Source organism: Chelmon rostratus, chromosome 4, assembly GCF_017976325.1.
Source record: "Chelmon rostratus isolate fCheRos1 chromosome 4, fCheRos1.pri, whole genome shotgun sequence".
Lineage (NCBI taxonomy): Eukaryota > Metazoa > Chordata > Actinopteri > Chaetodontiformes > Chaetodontidae > Chelmon > Chelmon rostratus.
The window spans coordinates 27526425-27543980 of record NC_055661.1 but is presented as its reverse complement, the minus strand read 5'-3'; the positions used below and the strand labels follow the sequence as shown (position 1 = coordinate 27543980).

At 42.9% G+C, this 17556-nt stretch overlaps 1 protein-coding gene across 1 annotated transcript; it reads right to left on the bottom strand.

The window, feature by feature from the left end:
• Positions 1-3339: 3339 nt before the first annotated feature.
• Positions 3340-7123, bottom strand: LOC121605863 (claudin-18-like). Its single transcript, XM_041935972.1, has 5 exons — positions 6904-7123; positions 4737-4901; positions 4525-4660; positions 4329-4442; positions 3340-3982 (listed from the first exon to the last, which is right to left on the bottom strand). Exons 1-5 carry the CDS (start codon positions 7121-7123, stop codon positions 3841-3843), a joined length of 777 nt encoding a protein of 258 aa, XP_041791906.1. The 3' UTR covers positions 3340-3840.
• Between the last annotated feature and the right edge of the window lie 10433 nt (positions 7124-17556).

The following is a 17556-nucleotide window of genomic DNA, read 5'->3' as shown; positions in this document are numbered from 1 at the left end:
TTCTGAGGGCATTACTTTGGCATTACTCTGAAACAATAATTCACAGGAACATAACTCCCATCATCTGACAGCACAGCGAGGTATTTCCTTTTATATTAGAGCAGCTGATCCAAACCCCAGATGTCCAATTACAGCACAGACCGGTAACAGGAAGAAGAGAAGCCTGAACTCTACTATCTACACCCGATCATAGGTGTGTTGTTCTCAAATACATTCGCTTCCTCATCCACTGTGAGGAGGGAAGTGTGTTCAGATACATGATTGTATTATCAGAAAATTGAGGATGTAAGTTCTCTTCTTCATTTTTTTCACATTGTGACAGTCTCTGCTTTATTAAAACACAAAAAGGCCAAAGGCTGCGGGAGGTCAATGGACGTGAGCCTTAAACCTACAGGATGATGCTTCAAATTAATTTATTTTAAAGGTAACAAACATCAATCGGCGTTTCTGTCAAGGTGCCAGTGTTAGCCAGCTGGCTAATTGTCTACAGGTACCTTCAGTGAGAGGTTCTGAAGGCAGAAGAGGAGCCATGCAGAGCAGCAGGAAACAGCAGAACATCAGCACATCCAGCAACAGCTACGCATGCAAGCAAGATGAAGCAGCAACACACGGTCAAGCAATTCTGACCGTGTTTCCAGACATGCAGAGCAGAAACAAACTGAAGACATAATTAAAACTACCAGAAATCTGCCACAAAGCCTCGACCTCGCCTATAAGAGGAGAGCTAGTGTGTACAGTTGAGAAACGGCCTGTGTGAGGCGCTGTTGGTCGTCATGTGATGCATGTGGAGGTTAATGCTGTTCACGTATGTATGTGTATATGTCTTTCATGAATCGTTGCTTCAATCCCTCAAGATGGAAAAACAGACCTTTGATAGTCAAAACATAATAATAATAATAACTATTCTAATTATTGTACAAGCATAGTGTCCGTTATATTTAGATTTATTCTCATCTGCTACATGTTTGACTTTTCCACATGAAGCAGAACTGTCTCTCTCTATCTGAGCCTCTCATTTCCCCTTTTGATACAAACCTGCTGGATGCTGATATGTTAACGGAGTAAACAAACAGTAACAGTAATCCAGTCTGTGTCCTTTTTGGCACATTAATTAACTATTTCTGTGCTGCTGAATGAACAAGTCTGTCTAGTGAAGAAACATTCAACTTTAAATGTGTACCATTGCCTGCTGGTTCAGGTTTCAGTCTCTGGGAATCGTATGGAATCAATAACAATCAGTGCAGATCTTCCCTCAGTCTCAGAGTGAGATTTCACACCCTTTCACGCTGCCTGGATTTAAAGTCCTGCAGAGCTCAGACTCATTCCTGCTAAAAACCTGCAGATTGAGCTGTTTGAAAGGCAAAGACTGACCAGTTGCCTTCTTATTTTGCACTCGGTGCATGTAATTTCTGTGTTGTGAAGCTTTTTGAGCCGCATTTCTTGTGTTATACAAATACAAATATTTTGTAAAGAAAATTTGCATGTAAAATAAAGGAAAGAGCCGTCCCTGCTCATTGACTTCATACGAAGTCTCCCTTCATCCTTTATGGTCCTACCAGCCAACAGAAACAGTCACATACAGGTCGAGAAATAACATTTATTCTTACATTTTTCTCTTTTTCTTAAACCATCAGCAGTCCAACATGACACTGAGGAAGTTCTTTCATACTTACCAGCCAGTAAATAACACAAGAATCGCTAATTTATTGTGAGTTTCTGCTCATTTTGACTTAACTGCAGGTAAAATCTGAGCAGTTTGGACCAAATTATGGTAAAACTAAACTAAAGCTGTCGTCATATTGACTCACATCTGATAATGTCTGATTATTTGGGGCTAATGTGCTGAGTGGTGCTGAAGTTTAGGCTTAAATGACATGAAAAAAAGATCAACACAAAGTCAAAGTGATGGATCTGTAAGAAGGAGGACGGAGGCCATCAGGTCCACCAGCACCACATCCACCGCTTCACTGACAGAGCTGTGATGCGTGTCTCAGCCTGTAGGTGGCGCCAGAGCTCCAGAGATGAGGATACATGAGTAAACTGGAACTGACAGCGTGAGGTTTGCAGATCTGACAGTAACAGAGCTGAAGTTTGTCTTTGTAATGATCAGTCTAACAGATGTCTGCAGTGAATATGCATCACATCATCTTTCCGAGGAATTTTTATAAAAAAGTAATAAAAAAAGGGACGATTGAAGAGGGACTGACTGCTTCATCACTTTGTTCTCAAGCTAAAAGAAGCTTTACAGCTACGTGACGGTCGGATCATCGCTTGTGTGACAGGAGCCAGAAACCAGAAACTGACTTCAAATCAAGTTTATTATGAACTTGTATTTTTATTGGTAGGTTAATACCTGAAGAACAGCATGAACAGGCCAGGCCTCCTCGAACCTGGACCAGCGTCTGACAGAGACTCAGCAGGAAAGGGGCTTTGTCACGTTGTCTTAACGAACCGTTACTTTGCTACAGTTTAATTAAATAATTAATGAGTCACTCTCAGTGTGATTAAATGTTACCACCTACTTATGACTTCCGTTAATTGTGTTATCAAGAAATGTGATTTCATGCAAATTATCCAAACCCCTTTCTGCCCCTTTCCTGGGAAATAAAGCCAGATCCCGAAGGAGATCTGGGGGAGCGTGTTGTCTGGGTCTCACAGACGAGTCCGGATCCAGAGCACGGCGTCTGACCGGTGAACGAGGCCTTCGCCACAGATGCGGCGTCTCTCTGAGGAGACTTTATTCAATTACCCTGAAACAATGTGATGATTGTTTTATTTATCATATGGTGCTGGGGGGGCTGCAGATAACAGGTAACTACCACAGATGAACTGATGACCTGCTCTGCATTTTCTATTGATAACACTAATAGGATAAACAACAACACAACAATCAATACGGTTATTTAGTTCTCATGTTCGGATCCTCCTGACAGGATTTTTCTGCACGGCGGTGAATGTGGTTTCATTTTCTCCAACGTTTCACCTCATGCATGAAACTTTTCCACTTAAAATCTCTAATAATCTAGTTTAATCACACCTATAAAAACATATCACATGTTCTTATTGTGAAGGCAGATATCATATATTGGGGTGCAGGTGCTATTTCAGTTAAAGTCCATCCTGAGTTCGTAGGAGCACGTTGCTGCTTGGTTTAGTAAACCGGATTAAAACTACAGAAGTCTGTAAATGATCTGTCAAAGTATCGCATCACAAGCTGTAAAGGAACTGATAAAAACAACAGTTTTAGAGGCTAAAAGACATTAAAACAGTCGAGAAGGTCCGACTTTGTTTTATTTATATATAAACGAATACATACATACATGGAGACAGAGGCTTATATCCATCGCTAACAGCTAACATAACCAATGCTATTTGGTCATTTAGGCTAACGACGTGACATGTTTTGTCATTTGAGTCACGCTGGGTTAATTTTTGCGGAATGTAATTTTGTTTTTTCCTTTATTATTGAACAATGTTTCGAGTCAGATCAGATACGTGGATCATATTTAACCTGTTTCTCTCTCCTCATATATGAACGAGCTAACCAGCCGGTGCAGCTGCCTCCACGCTTCTACTCATCTTTATTCCCTGAATTAGACCGGACCGGACTCACACGTTTATTATTTGACACAAAAAGAGAAAAATAACTGAAAACAAATCACATCTTTTCATAATTAAGATTATATGATGCTATTAAAAAAGACGAAGAAAGTTTCTGCCAGATTAAAGTTTAAAGTACAAAGAAACAAAAAAATCACTTTTCCCATAAAAAAAACAAGTAAGAAACTCAGAGATCATCACAGAAACGTGGAAAATACAACGAGAGAGCGTGAAATGATTCTACACGTAGTCAAATCTCTGGTTGGACTGCCGTCCCTCCACACTCTGGGCCTTGTAGGAGTCGTTGTAGGCTGGACGGGGTCTGGTGTCGGGCCTGTAGACCGTGTGCTGAGAGGCAGCTTTGTAGGCCATCCCATCATACCTGGAGAGGATCGCAACACAAAGAAGCATCAAGCTGCTGCTGCAGACTCACACCAGCTCAGCCTCTCGTGTGAATGCTAACATGCTAACGAATGTGAGCACGTTTGTGTGCATCGTTTTGCATTTGCAAACATTATACAAGCAGAGAAAAAAACATGCTTTTATTTACATTCTGCTGAGTATGAGTGCTTAAATGTGAACTAAGAGTTTTATTACGCACAGCTTAAAAAAATATTCAAAATATGCATCTTTATTTAGCGACTTCCTCATCTCTGTTACTTCACTGTGGGGGAGCAGAGAAGCTGGCTGGTTCAGTAAAAGGTCATTGATTAGTGATCGGTTCGTACCGCTGCTTTCTGTCTGGAGTCATTCCACGGCAGGCCAGACACATCATGACGCCGCCAACGACCAGGATAGCTGCACCGATCCAGCCCACGAAAAGGGCGGGGCCGAAAGTGTACCTGAAAGTGGACGGCGGTAAAACAGGGCGGCGGCGCAAAGAGCTGGAGCAGATCAAAACACCATCTTAATTTGACTTTTTACCTCGGAGTCAGAGCTCCCGTGAGTCCGCCGACTCCTCCTCCGTACGTACCAAACCCACCGTCGGCGTACGTGGTGAACCGAAAGCTCTGCACGATCAAGTTAGCGAAGGCGGACACGCCGGCGATGCCGCAGACACCTAAACGCGAAGAGCAAAGGATGGAAGCGATGCAAAGCTGAAACGACAGGACGCTGTGAACAGAACATTACCGCACCCGCGAGAAGGAACATGATGCCGGCCGTCAGCGTCATGGTGGCTTTGATGTTGTCCTCCATGTTCCCCATTTTCAAGCACTTCAGGGCAAATATGGCGATCAGGCAGGCGATGGCGCCGAGAACAATACCGACGATCATCAAGGCGCGGACGGCTTGAAGCAGCGCTGAAAGTCAAAGTCAGAAGTACATTTATCTCAAGTTTCAGGTACTTTTTACTTCAGCTCTGCTACATTTCATGAATATTTAGACTCCGCTGCTTTGATTTGAGTGATTTTGTTTCTAGTTTGCTGCTCAAACTCGAATCCATTAACGAGAATCCTGCATGTAAAATATAAAATCATATAAAACGATGCTTTCACACTCCTCCTGATAACTCTGTACCTGAATGCAGGTGTTTGTACTACTTTTATGTAGCGAACAAATATGAGTGCTTCAAGAATGCACTATAAATGACACAACACTAGAAATTATTTATAATAATGAACATTTTCATCAGCTTAAAGCAACAGAAGACTCACACTGACAGCCGGCCAGTTGTTTCTGAAATACTGAAGAACATGTCTGACTTTTAGAAACGCTCACTTCAAACATGTTTCACTTGGTTTTCTCACATTTCACAAGTCGTTACTGAGTTTTTTTTTAATAATCTTTGCCTGTTTTCAGCTCCATCTCACACAAAATCAGCCTGAGGAGCTTCACACATGTTCAGACACACATGTACAAATCCACAGGTGTACCCCACATACATCAGTTCAGACAGACAGACGCAAGAACAACAAGGCTGAAGCGCTAAAAGGCCTCCAGAGAGGTCGCACCGAGAGGAACCGCTGCTGAAATTGTTCAGGATCACATCACATGCCAGGAATATTCTTTAACAAGCTCAACACTGACGCCTCCTGTTTGCAATTAAAGTGAAAAAAAAGCAAAGTGGGAAAAACAAAACTGCAGCATGTTTTATTCCAGCAGCGGCGACATCGACACGAATAAAATAAGGCGCCGTGTCATAAAACACGTTGACCTAAACGGCCTGTTCTCCCTGTTCTATTCTCGCCTTAATCCTTTAACACCTCGTATACAATATGCTCTACACTGCACTCAGCCGTTAAGCACAGAGTGTGGAAATGTACTTTACATTGTGTGACGCTCCGGTAAAGCTTGTGCTTGCTCAGCTAAGCTTTGGATGTCTCATCAAATTTCCATTTGATTCCGGAGAGACACCATCTTTTCTGCAGTCGACTGCATTTTCATGCAGGCGGGAAACGGAGAAAATCTGCCCTAAAACCTCCCAAATATTCTAAAGTACCTTCCAGGGTCTTTTGGAAAACGTCCCCTTAATCCAGCACGTGGAGAAATGTTCGATAAGTGTGTCTTTCTCTCTGGGAGTAATTCTCTTACCTGGCAGTCCCAGTATGGTAAAATAAGGCCTGCACTGCGTGGCGCCGTACGCCGTCCCCACGCACGACTTCCACAGCCCAGAATACGTGTACACGTTCGTTACGACTGTGAAAGATCGGTCCTGTAAGCTCCACATGTCCATCGCCGTCGCGGCCGATATCAAGAACTGGCCCAGCGCGGACAACATGAATCCTATTAACTGAAACATCAAGGCAGCCATTTCAGACGTCCCGCTCAAACGAACGTTAGCGAACCGGCGTCCTGGAGGCGCGAAATGGCAGCGTGTGCGTGCGCCCCCCGCTTATCATTCCGTCAACAGCTCTTATCGCATGTTTACCCAAACTTCTCAGGAGCCTTTGTCCCAGTTTCAGGAAGTTTCGGTGGCGACGAGAATTTCCTCCTCTTAGCAACAAAGGAGGAGCTTTGACCTTCATCGTTAACGTCCCATCAGCCAAACAGCTGAGGCTGTTCTGCACGTTAACCCTCTCAGAACGCGACCAGCGACAGCTCGGTGATGTAGCTGCTCACTTCAGGCAGCGCAGTGAACAAATGTTCCAGTTTAATGCATCATAGAACAGAGAAATGTGACATTATTACACCTGTTTATGTCTCATTTTGGGATTTTCTGCATTCAACCAACAAATTATTGAGTGTTTTCATCCGTGTTGCTTTTTAAACATGAACGACAACAATTTTTTTGATTGTTAATTATGATAAACACATTTTTTCACGCTTCCTTAATGACGGTAGACAACGTAAAGGTAAAAATACCTGGCAGCCCGAGGATGGTGAAGTACGGCCGACACTCCGTGAAGCCGGAGCTCTGCCGGACACACGACCTCCACAGGCCCGAGTACGAGTACACGGCCGTCACGGGGTTGTCAAACAGGTCCTCCGTCGCCCACTGGTCCATCCCCGTGGCGGCGATGATTCCCGCCACCCCTAGCAAGCTGAGCAGGAAGCCCACCACCTGACAGAGAGTCGCCGCCATCGTCGTCTCGTCTAAAGCGCCGCGGTGGAAGAGCTGACCGCCTCGCCTCGGCTCTGCGGCTGTGTGTTTGAACACGATATCAGCAGGTGTGAAGTCAAGAAGGACTTCAGCCTGTTTGCACACAGCCCAGCACTGACGAGGCTGGGTGGAGCGTGCTGGTCTGAAGAGAATCTGGTTAATGGTGCTTACTGACATGATGTGGTTTTACCTGCTGACTCTCATTGAAGCCTCAGATTCAGCCTGACTGAATCCGGACAGAGTTAAACCTGCTAACTGTCAATCAGCTGTAAAAATCCACTTTAAATTCAGACTTTGACGGGTTGAAGCTGTTTTGAGTTGGAGCCAACCGTCTTAATCTGCTTCCTCAATCGGCTCTTTACTCCGAGCGACACATGATTGCACAATTTCCTTCCAAAGTTACAACAGTTTTGGTTATTTCACATGAAAATATTTGCATATTTCTTTTATTGTCTGTGTTCCCGGAAGTCGTCCGTTTGGAAACTGTTTGGAAAAATTCAACCAATCAGATCAACTGAGTTTCGCTCTCCTGCTACGACGAATGTGTGTGTTGAGAGTTCTTTTTTTTGTGTGTGTGTTTTTATTATCTAAAGCACTTTGTGTTACGTTGCTACGTATGAAAAATGCCACACAAATAAAGTCTGAATGACTGATTGAATGATTGGTAGGTTATTACAACCCATATTTACATGCATTGTTAGGTGGAGACCTCTAGGGAAGTCCGGTGACGTAGTATAAAGAGCAAGAAAGGCTTCATATGGAGGAGGTGGGGTGGATGGATGCATCAAACAAACAGGACTTTCATCCAGGAGATTGCTGTTTGTTGCCTAAATAAAAGCAAACTGTGATCGTTTCCCAACATGAACCAGGTGAGGATGAAGGTCGCCTGTCGCTGCTACTCCAAAGGTCATACATGTTGTTTTGGAAGTCACTGGCAATCAACCAATCCAGTCGTTTAGGTATGATGACATGTTGGTGTGGTCGTTCATGTTGCCTCGTCAAACCGTGTTTCCATCAAGGTGGTTTTATGTACATTTTGAAATATCACATTCAAAAAGCTTAAAGGGTAACTTTCGTTTTTTACAACCTGGACCTTATTTCTAGCATTAAATACGCGTTATTATTATGCGTTATATAGAGGCTGCGCATGGATGCCCCGAGTACTCGCATTATATGGATATATGTCGTATTTAATGCTACAAATAAGGTCCAGGCTGTAAAAAACAAAAGTTATCCTTTAATGGAGATGGCAACATTTTTAAAAACTCCCTCAATTTTGCAAAAAGATTTTAATGCTGGCTTGAGGTGGTTTTTGCCTGTTTTTAAAAAGTGTTAATGTGCTGAAAAGGAGATGGAAACACATTTGCTGAATAAGTTCTGCCATAGCGAACAGAACTCACATGACTGATCAGCTGTTTCCGCTGCAAAACCCAAAGAAGAAGAAGAAAAAGAAGAAGCTGTTTCCACAATGATCGACTTCCCGAATATTCCCATAATGCATGAAAACATGGCTGACAGTACCAACAACAGGTAGATGAAAACATGATCAATACTAACTGACTGGAAGAACAACTACAACTCAGCCAAACCAAACAAATTCCTGCAGACCTCTTTTTCTCCATTTTTCTCTCAGGTGTTTACAATGGCTCATGTTGTTTCCGTTTTTTCTTCTTCTTCTACTCTGTTTATTACAGCCATACAAAACGCAGCTTATACTGCCAACTCCTGATGAAACCCCGCTCTGTGTAGCCCAGTTTATCTGCTCAAAACCAGTTTATGGAAATGTCAAACCTGATGAAGCAGTTTTCTTTAAAGTGTTCAACTCTGAACATTTTGGGAAATGTGCTTGTTTTCAGGCAGAGACTAAAGTTTCCACTCACATATCTGCCTGTTGAATATAAGGCTAAACCAAGCAGCCACTTAGTTTAGCTTAGCATTAAGAATGGAAAAAAAGTGGAGGACAGCTAGTCTGGTTCTGTATGAAGGCAACAAAATCCTCCAAACAGCATTTATAAAGCTTTTTAATTAACCATGTTGTATCTCATGTTCTTAATCTGCACAAAAATCAGTAGAAAAAACAGCGAGTTTTGTGCTGAACTACCTGCTAATAGTTGGTGAATTGTTGTTTTTATGCTTCAGTTTTTGTCTGAAAGTATGTGTGTGTGTATTTATGTGTATATATGTGTGTGTGTGAGCTTTAAAGTTGCTTGCTGTTTCCCCATTTCCAGTCTTTGTGCTAAGCTAAGCTAACCAGCTGCTGGCTGTGGCCCTATATTTACTGTACGAACGCGAGCATGGTATCAATCTGGTTATCAAACTCACAGCCAGCGAGTGAATGAGAATAATTTCCAAAAAGTTGAACTATACCTTTAATAAACACATTTCTTTGTTAACTTTTTCTTTGATTGTTGCTTATTTAGTCATTACGTTGATGTTTTAGAGAAATACAAAAGATTTTCAGGGGTTTTATTAGAAGCTGTTCTTGCCTGCATATCTAAATGATTTTAGCTGTCCTTCATGTTTCTTGACATTAGACATGCAGTCTTATCTTTTAATGGCTGACAAAAACATATACATCAAGCGTACTGTATCCTGTTTACAGCATCTTGGTTGAGCCATGATGGGAAACCTGAATGTGATGAGGAGGGCTGCGACGTGGCGACACCAGCCAGGTTACTGAGACTTTATTATTATTATTTTCTCACATTTGAAGTTGATTTTTCTGTTTGTCTACTTTGCAAAAATTCCAAAATAACCCTCTGAGCATGTTTTATCTGGGATAAGATGTATAGAAAGTCCCTGAATAAGATATTAATATGAGCTTTAAACCACAAAAATGCCTGTTATTGTTAGCTCAGCTGGTTTGTTCATGCCATTGATATCTTTGTATTCAGCGTCTTGATGGATGAATCGAGCCAATCACAAAGCTTCTTGCGAAGAACTCTGACGTTGTTTTTGTGTTATTGCGTCCACATTTGTGACTATAATATTGTTTGTTTCTGAAGCTCAACATCTCCAGGCAGCGTGAAGCGATACTGGATGACACCGTTGTCGGGGTGGGTGCTCTGTGTCGTTGTGGCACCAGCAGCCAGTCAAGCAAAAGTAAATACTGATATGATTGTAGTGAACTGAAACCAATTTGCCTGCGGCTGATATGTCGACGGGAACATGTGAGACACCGGGACTGGATCGAAACTGGGCTGGAGTCCTGCTCAGAGCGACACCCAGACTGTCCTGACGAGTATTTACGTAGGAAGTAAAGACACAGAATCATGTCAGGATGCTCTGTGTCGCAGCTTGTTTAACCCTGTTCATTTATCTGGTTGTATTTTTTGTAAAGCACACTGTTAAGAACAGTGCTACGTGAATAAAGTTAATTTTTATTATTATTACTGCTCTTTAAACATGAGTTGATTGTTTCATACTGTCTGAATGAAGCTAATCTGCCTGCTGGTGGTAAAAGAAGCATTGGCAGACACAAATTATTCACATTTGAACTTTCTCTTTCGGATTTAAAAACGTCTAAATTAAAAAAAAATATTATTGAGTAATTTGAGAATTATATGATAATGATATATGTGTGTGTGTGTGTGCTTGTGCATAAATGCTGTATATATGTTAACACACACCTTAAAAATAACTATTAATTTCACAAAATGGTACCAGAATCTCAGCAGTGACCCCCTCTGCGAGAGCTGCATAAATAATTAACCAACTGCTATGAGGAAAATCCACAGGAGCTAACGAGAAGTGGTGAATGAGGCTTAAATTAAGACGTTTAAAGGCCTCGCAGGTCACTCTTTGCACTGGAAATCACTGATGAAAGTATTGTGAAAGTAGTTCAAATGACCCACCCAGTGAAGCATACACTCCTCTCTCTCTCTCTCTCTCACACACACACACACACACACACACACACTCGGCCTGATTTGACCACTGTCTGTAGAAGCAACATTAGCATGCTGCACGCCGCGCTAATGATTTCTGCCGTCTGCTGTGCGAAGCCATTTGTCTCGCGGCAGGCTGAACCTTAAGCAAACAACTTTTTCCAGCATCTGTAGGAGCCACTGTTTACCCATCATGAGCTGCTCCTACAAATACTCATGAAAAGAGAAGCTACTTCACACGCATTTATTTGCCGAGTGGCGACGATCGTAAGGTGCATTCATTGTAAAGATGTTTGCTTTTCTGTGAATGAGGACGTTTTCTCAAGTAGCAGCAAATCAGTGCTGAGTGGTGTTATAACCCTCAGTGACTAGCCGCCTACCAGCGGGCCCGTCAACAGAAACTCAACTCTGCAGCCAAAACATGTTCGAACCCACAGAACTTTATTTTGGAGATCTAAAAGTTTTCAAAAGTATTGGCTGAATTTTGGGGGAAATGTATAAGATATATAAAATGAAGAGCAAGACATCTTAATCATTTCCTTTCCATAAAAAACATGGAGCTGAATATTTGAATCAGTGTAAATATCCCAGAATAGTTGGAACAAGCTGAATATGATACGATCAGACAGCGGGAAAGACGATGACTTTGACAACCTTAAACCTACATTAATTGATTTTTTTTGGCCACTTGATGTGCAAACCAACTGCAAACACAACACTGACATTTTATCATCATGTGGAAACGTGTGAGCAAACAGTCCGAGAAGCAGAGTCATGTCGAGACCGATATCCTCTCTCCTGTTTGCTCTGTTTTGGTCTCTGGCGACTCCGGCGGGTATTTGACGGTCTGACAGACTGGTATGACCTGCAAGATGAGGGTCACATGACAGATGGGGGCGGCAGTGCTAGCATGACTGCTGACCAACGAGCTAGAACGTTATTCTCTAGACCACATTGGCTGTTGTGACAATGTTGTTCTAAAGGTGTTTCACCTCGTATCATTTGAGAGGAACTGACTGATGGATGGTTTGAGTATTTACGCCAAACAGCCACCTAGCTAGCAAAATAAGGTTAGTTGAACGTTTCCCCATAACATCCTATAGATGTTAATAGGAGAGGTTTTTGACATAGAACTAACATGAGGCTACATTCTTAGAACGATGTGGAAAGTTACCAAACAGAAACCTTTGAGGAACGTTTTGTGTCTTTGTGTTAGCTGTAAGGTTTTATATGCAGTCCTGCATCTTTGCCTTTGCTGTGAGCTTCACCACGTTGGTGCTTTTTCACTGATTGCGTACTTGCATAGTTGACAGGCTTGCAAAGCAACTACTGTAGAGATTTAGTGACGCCCTCAGGTGTCTCTGAGTCATGTCACTGTTACCTTACAGGTTGTAGCAGTCTGTCAGGAGTGCCCCAGAAACATCTGCCTTTTTTAGCTGCTAAATGCTTCATGATGATGGGGAACAGAGATGGGTCTGACCAAAAAGAGCAAAGTCATTAGCATTCAGCGTGCGGGGAACACGACTGTCTGTACAAAATTTAATGCCAATCCATCCCGTAGTTGTTGAGATATATTGGTTTGGTCCAAAGGGACAGGCCAACCAACCAACCATTGAAGAAACCAACCAGCCTTAAATGCTGCAGAAACAAAAGGGGAAACTATTATTATAAGGATTAAACTTGAGAGTGAGTCGTCCCTGATGCAGTCCCAAATGTGCCATATATCTGGCATGAAGCATAATCTGCTGTCATTTTCTCTGTCACTGTTAGAAAAAAAAGTTTGGGTGACAGACCTTGAAAGAAAATTTCCACACCAACTTCTATTTTGAACTCCAGTCAAGAGCTCCATTACCACTCAGGGTACAATAAGAAAACACTAGAAAGAGATGTGCTGAAATGATGAAAGGCTGTGATGGAAAATGGCAGAAAAATGGCCCATTTACTTTCTTCCACCTTTTGGGTGTCTACTGTAAATGGATTTTTATTCAGTAATCAGTGCACTGCTGGCCGGCGGACACTAGAGGGCAGAGTGAGTGCAGAGAACGCGGGCGGCTGCCGCAGCAGGGAGTCAGCTTGCTGGGAGTGTGATAAGAGGGCCTGTCACGAAACAAGGCCTGCAGTGAATGTGCTATTTCTCTGAGGGCATCAGAAACTCTGCAAAATACGAGCAGGTCAGGAGGAGGACAATCAGGCTTTGAGTACATATTTCTGTCTGTCCATAAGGGCGCACAAGACAGGAATCAGGATGAATTAAAACTTTTACCGCATTCGGTTTAAAAAGCAGGTTTAATGTGAGCCAGAGAGCAGAGCGAGTCATCTAGCTGTGCTAAATGAGTTCCCACTCTCACCCACTTCAAACCACCAAACAATGAGCACCACCTGGGCAGCCAGGGAGACGAACGCACCCCCGCAACACACAAATCTGTTACGTTTGAAGAATGAGAGAAAACTTCAAAAATCCCTGAGCAATTAACCAATCACAGTCCAGCAGGACAGTGTGACAGAGTGCACACATCATTGGTCGACAGGCTCGCATCCGTTATGCTTTCAGTGGGGCGAGATCTAAATTAGAGAGCCAATTAACTCTGCTAATAGCCCTCTCCTATTTAATCTGGAAGACAATGGGGATTGAAGAAGAAGCTTTTACAATATCCTCTTTCTGCCACGATTCTGAGGGTCTGCGTTTGCCTCCTTGTTTTCACTTCAATTAGCCCAGTGCTTTCTATGATTAAGTACCTATAATTATTTTTCAATTAAGGCTTTGATCTGGTGTGTACTGTATACAGCTCCTTAGCGTGCCTGGAAGAATGAGGATGAAACAGTAAATTTGTTCCCTTCTGTGTTGTGTTGATGAGGGTGCAAGTGAGATTAAGCTCGCAGAGCTGCTGGGAGAGCTGCAGCAGCCACAGAACTTGATCAAACATTGACGAGATTCTCTTTCACGCTTTCTCTCGCATCCAACTTTTCTCCTCAAGTTTGCTTTCATGCACAGTCGCGGAGCTGCCGGCATTCAGTGCGTCAGTGACGTCGATGAGAGAGCGGAAGCAGCCGTGGGACCATTTTTACGACGCTCCTGTTTTTTGAAATGTATTTCTAAGATGATAACCTAACGTGCTCACCTCTCCCCCAAAAACTGCCACAATTTTCCAGCCTGAGAAGCAATTAAAAATCATTGTGACCAATCGGTAGCTGTGGCCCAATTCTATATTATATATCAGTTTCAAGCAGGTTTTGTGTACGTTCACACTGCAAAAGTGACAAATAAAGTATACTCAAACCAAAACATTTGATTTTTGAGCGCTGATGAGCAGAACAACTTAAAGATCTCAGCGAAAATCACAAAAATGCACAATTTTTCCGATTCCTGGTCTGACATCAGCTCTTACAGTTAGTATTTAAGTAGTCGTTATGTAGCCAATAAGTCGTAGCAATTAACAGATCATCATACATCAAACACTTACTGCAGTTTTTGTCAGAAACCCTCCTGTAAGATCTAAAATGTAGTCAAGTAAAAGTATAAAAAAGTAGCATAAAAGTACTTGATTACTTTCCATCACTGATTATAAAGCTCAAGGTGAAGGTGCACGACATGTAAGACTTATACTTATACATACATATATATATACATATATGTATTGTATAAATACATCAGTGTGCAGCTTATCACACCTGTAGTTTGTCCATATTTGTACTCTGACTTTATACTTTCCCAAAACACCACGGTGCACTCTTGGGTGGTGCAACGAGGCAGAGGTAAAGATCAGCCAGCAAAATGTGCCAGTAAAACAGACAAAACAAGCAAAAGTGCTTGATCCTCTCATGCACAACGAGGTACTTAATAACACTTACAGGCTATTATAATTCCTCTGTTTACCGAGCTACCTGACCTGGAAGGTAGATCAAAAGCGCGGTGACGTGCAGGGTAAAATGACAGTCTGGGTTAATTATCTGTAAAGCTGCAAGGATTAGAGGAATTCACAATAAAATGCAGCCCAGAGGGTGGTGAAGAGGTAAAACAGGCTTTCTAAAGGGAAGGCCTAGCATCTAATACCAACAGTGACTCATCCCAAGAAAGCAGCTGCGTTAAAGTCGACCTCAGATCTGAATCAGCGGTTTTTATCTTCACATGAGAGATCATTTTTACTTTACTGTGATTTTACAGAGTTTAAGTGGCCATTATCGCTGTGTCCTTTGATGACGGACTGATTCCAGTGCAGGAAGGTTGACTTTAACATGTATTCATCAATAAGAACAAAACAATGCACCCATCCCACCTGCAAATCCTATTAAAAGTTTTCAACAAAAAAGTACATTCCTGACATTGGTGAGCTCATATTTCGGCCTGCTTCCTGTATTGGAAAGTTGGACTCTGCTAGCTAGCGGAGGGTGAGAAACAGAAATCCATTGAGAGGCCAGTAATTAACTCCTTTACTGTAATTAAAACACTGGAGTCTCTTAAGGGTGTCAGGCTCCTAATGAGTTGTGACATTTTAGAGGCTCCGCGCACCCAAAACTGTACTGTCACCGTGCGCTAGCAAACAATTCTGCACAGTGCAAAGGAAGTGTTCAGAGCTGGGGAGGGAGGGAGGAAGGAAAGAGTGAAAGGAGAGGGGAAGAAAGAGGAAGATGGGACGCTTTCATTGCCCTAGAATGGAAGAGAGAGGAGGAAAAAATGAAATATCAGGGCTTTGTGAAAAATAGAAAAATAAAAATGGGAGGTGCAGGTAGCGGTGCGGTTGGGAGGAGAAGCGGGGGAGGGTGGGGGTGGGGGGGTTAGGAATTGTGTCTGAAACATTTTGTATGACCTCCTCCCTCGCCCATCCATCAGGCAGGCTGGCTCATTATTCTAACTAGCCAGTTCTTTTCTTCTGTTGCGGGACGCCATCAGCTGCAATCTGCATGCCAATTATCGGCCAGACCCCCTGATACCCCTGCATGGAAAATGATCTGTCAAGGAAAAAAAAAAAAAGAAACGAAAAAGCGAGAAGGCTCTTGCACTGTAGCCCCAATCTCTCCACCCCACCCCACCCCCCCCACCCCCCGTCTCCCCCCTTTTTACACTCTATTCCTCTCTCTCCGCTTTCCTGTACAGCAGTGACAGGGCTTCCTAGAAAATTAATCTATGGAAAGAGAAGAAAAAAATTATAAATGTAGCTATTCTCCCACTCCGGCCGCTCAGTTCTCGGGGCTCCGGAGGGCAGGGGAAGTGGAGTTTGTGATAATTGCCAGGGAGAGGGGGGCGATAACAAAGGGACACTCTTCCCCTGAATGTTACACTAAGGGCAAGAGGAGCGGTCATGAGGCAGCCATCATGCTTTTCACGCTCCCAGGTATGCTCCCTTTTTCCTCTTTCATTGGCATCTATTTCATCATCAAATTACAGATGAGATGAGCCGCCATCTCTGATCGCTCTCTTGATCTCTTAACTGTGCCGGACAGGCGGCACCTGGAATAAAGAGACGTGGTGTCGATGGGTCGTCCGATAATCACTGCGACCGCGTGAACTGCGCTATGATCGTAAACAAAGCCTGAATGCACTTAAAAGTCATGACTGACCAATCGCTGAGTGCCTTAAGACCCCCTTAGTTACCGTTGCTAAGCCTGCCTTTCTAAGCTTTCTGTTCTCAGCCAAGGGCCCGTCCCAAATTCCAAGCTGTGCACTCCATACTCCACATGTGTACTATCGTTCAGCATGCTGTTGTGTAAATAAATATAGTTTCAAATGGACTGGTCAGCCGCAAGTGATGCGCAGGCCACTTTCCGTAATCGTAATAATAATGCTAATCATTTAATACATCTTGATATGTACGTCATCACAAGATATAAACGAAGAAATTATCTTGTTGTGGATCTCACAGGCATCTTTGTTGCCAGTGTTGCCCGTGTAAATGTCTAGCTTGTGTGAAATTTAACGCTCAGTTGCCGTCCGCTATCGTTGTTGTCATTTATGCTGCGTTGCATTGTGGGATATTTCCGCAAATGTAGTGTATTGCGAGCTGAAATATTCACCGGCGATAGTGTGCAGCTCACACACTATTTAGTTCATTCCACGGATTCGGACACACTAAATAATCTCGCACACTGTTTTAGCATACTCAGTGCTATTAGCGTACAAATGTTTTTAGCAGTTTTTAAACACTGGGTCCTCGCTTTCAGACACTGGTCCGAATCGTTGCTGTTTGATCACTTACAGCTAGCTAGCTAATTATGCTAGCTCCAGGAGTTGATTAAAAATGCTTTGTTCAACTGACATTTTTAATTTTCCTGAATGTTCCTAATTACATTTAGTATAGAATCACCTGAAAATAAGAGTCGTTGTGTTCTTGTTAACAATGAGCTCATATCTACAGAGGGAGCAGGTCTTCTTCCACAGAGTTCGCCATGTTTCTACAATGGCCCAGAGTGGACAAACCAAACACTGGCTCTAGAGACGGCCTTTCACATAGGTTCTCCTACACTCTCGGAAGTGGAGGGTGAGCCGAGGCTTGATCAGCTATTCACAACATGCGCAACGTCACTGCTCAATGC

Excerpts from the sequence above, each read along its gene's own strand:
- LOC121605863 (XM_041935972.1), bottom strand. The coding sequence starts at position 7,123 with ATGGCGGCGACTCTCTGTCAGGTGGTGGGCTTCCTGCTCAGCTTGCTA. Across the intron at positions 4,902-6,903 it reads CACCATCCTCGGGCTGCCAG|CGCTGCTTCAAGCCGTCCGC; the intron begins GTATTTTTACCT and ends TTTGACTTTCAG. Across the intron at positions 3,983-4,328 it reads ACTCCAGACAGAAAGCAGCG|GTATGATGGGATGGCCTACA; the intron begins GTACGAACCGAT and ends GATCCTCTCCAG.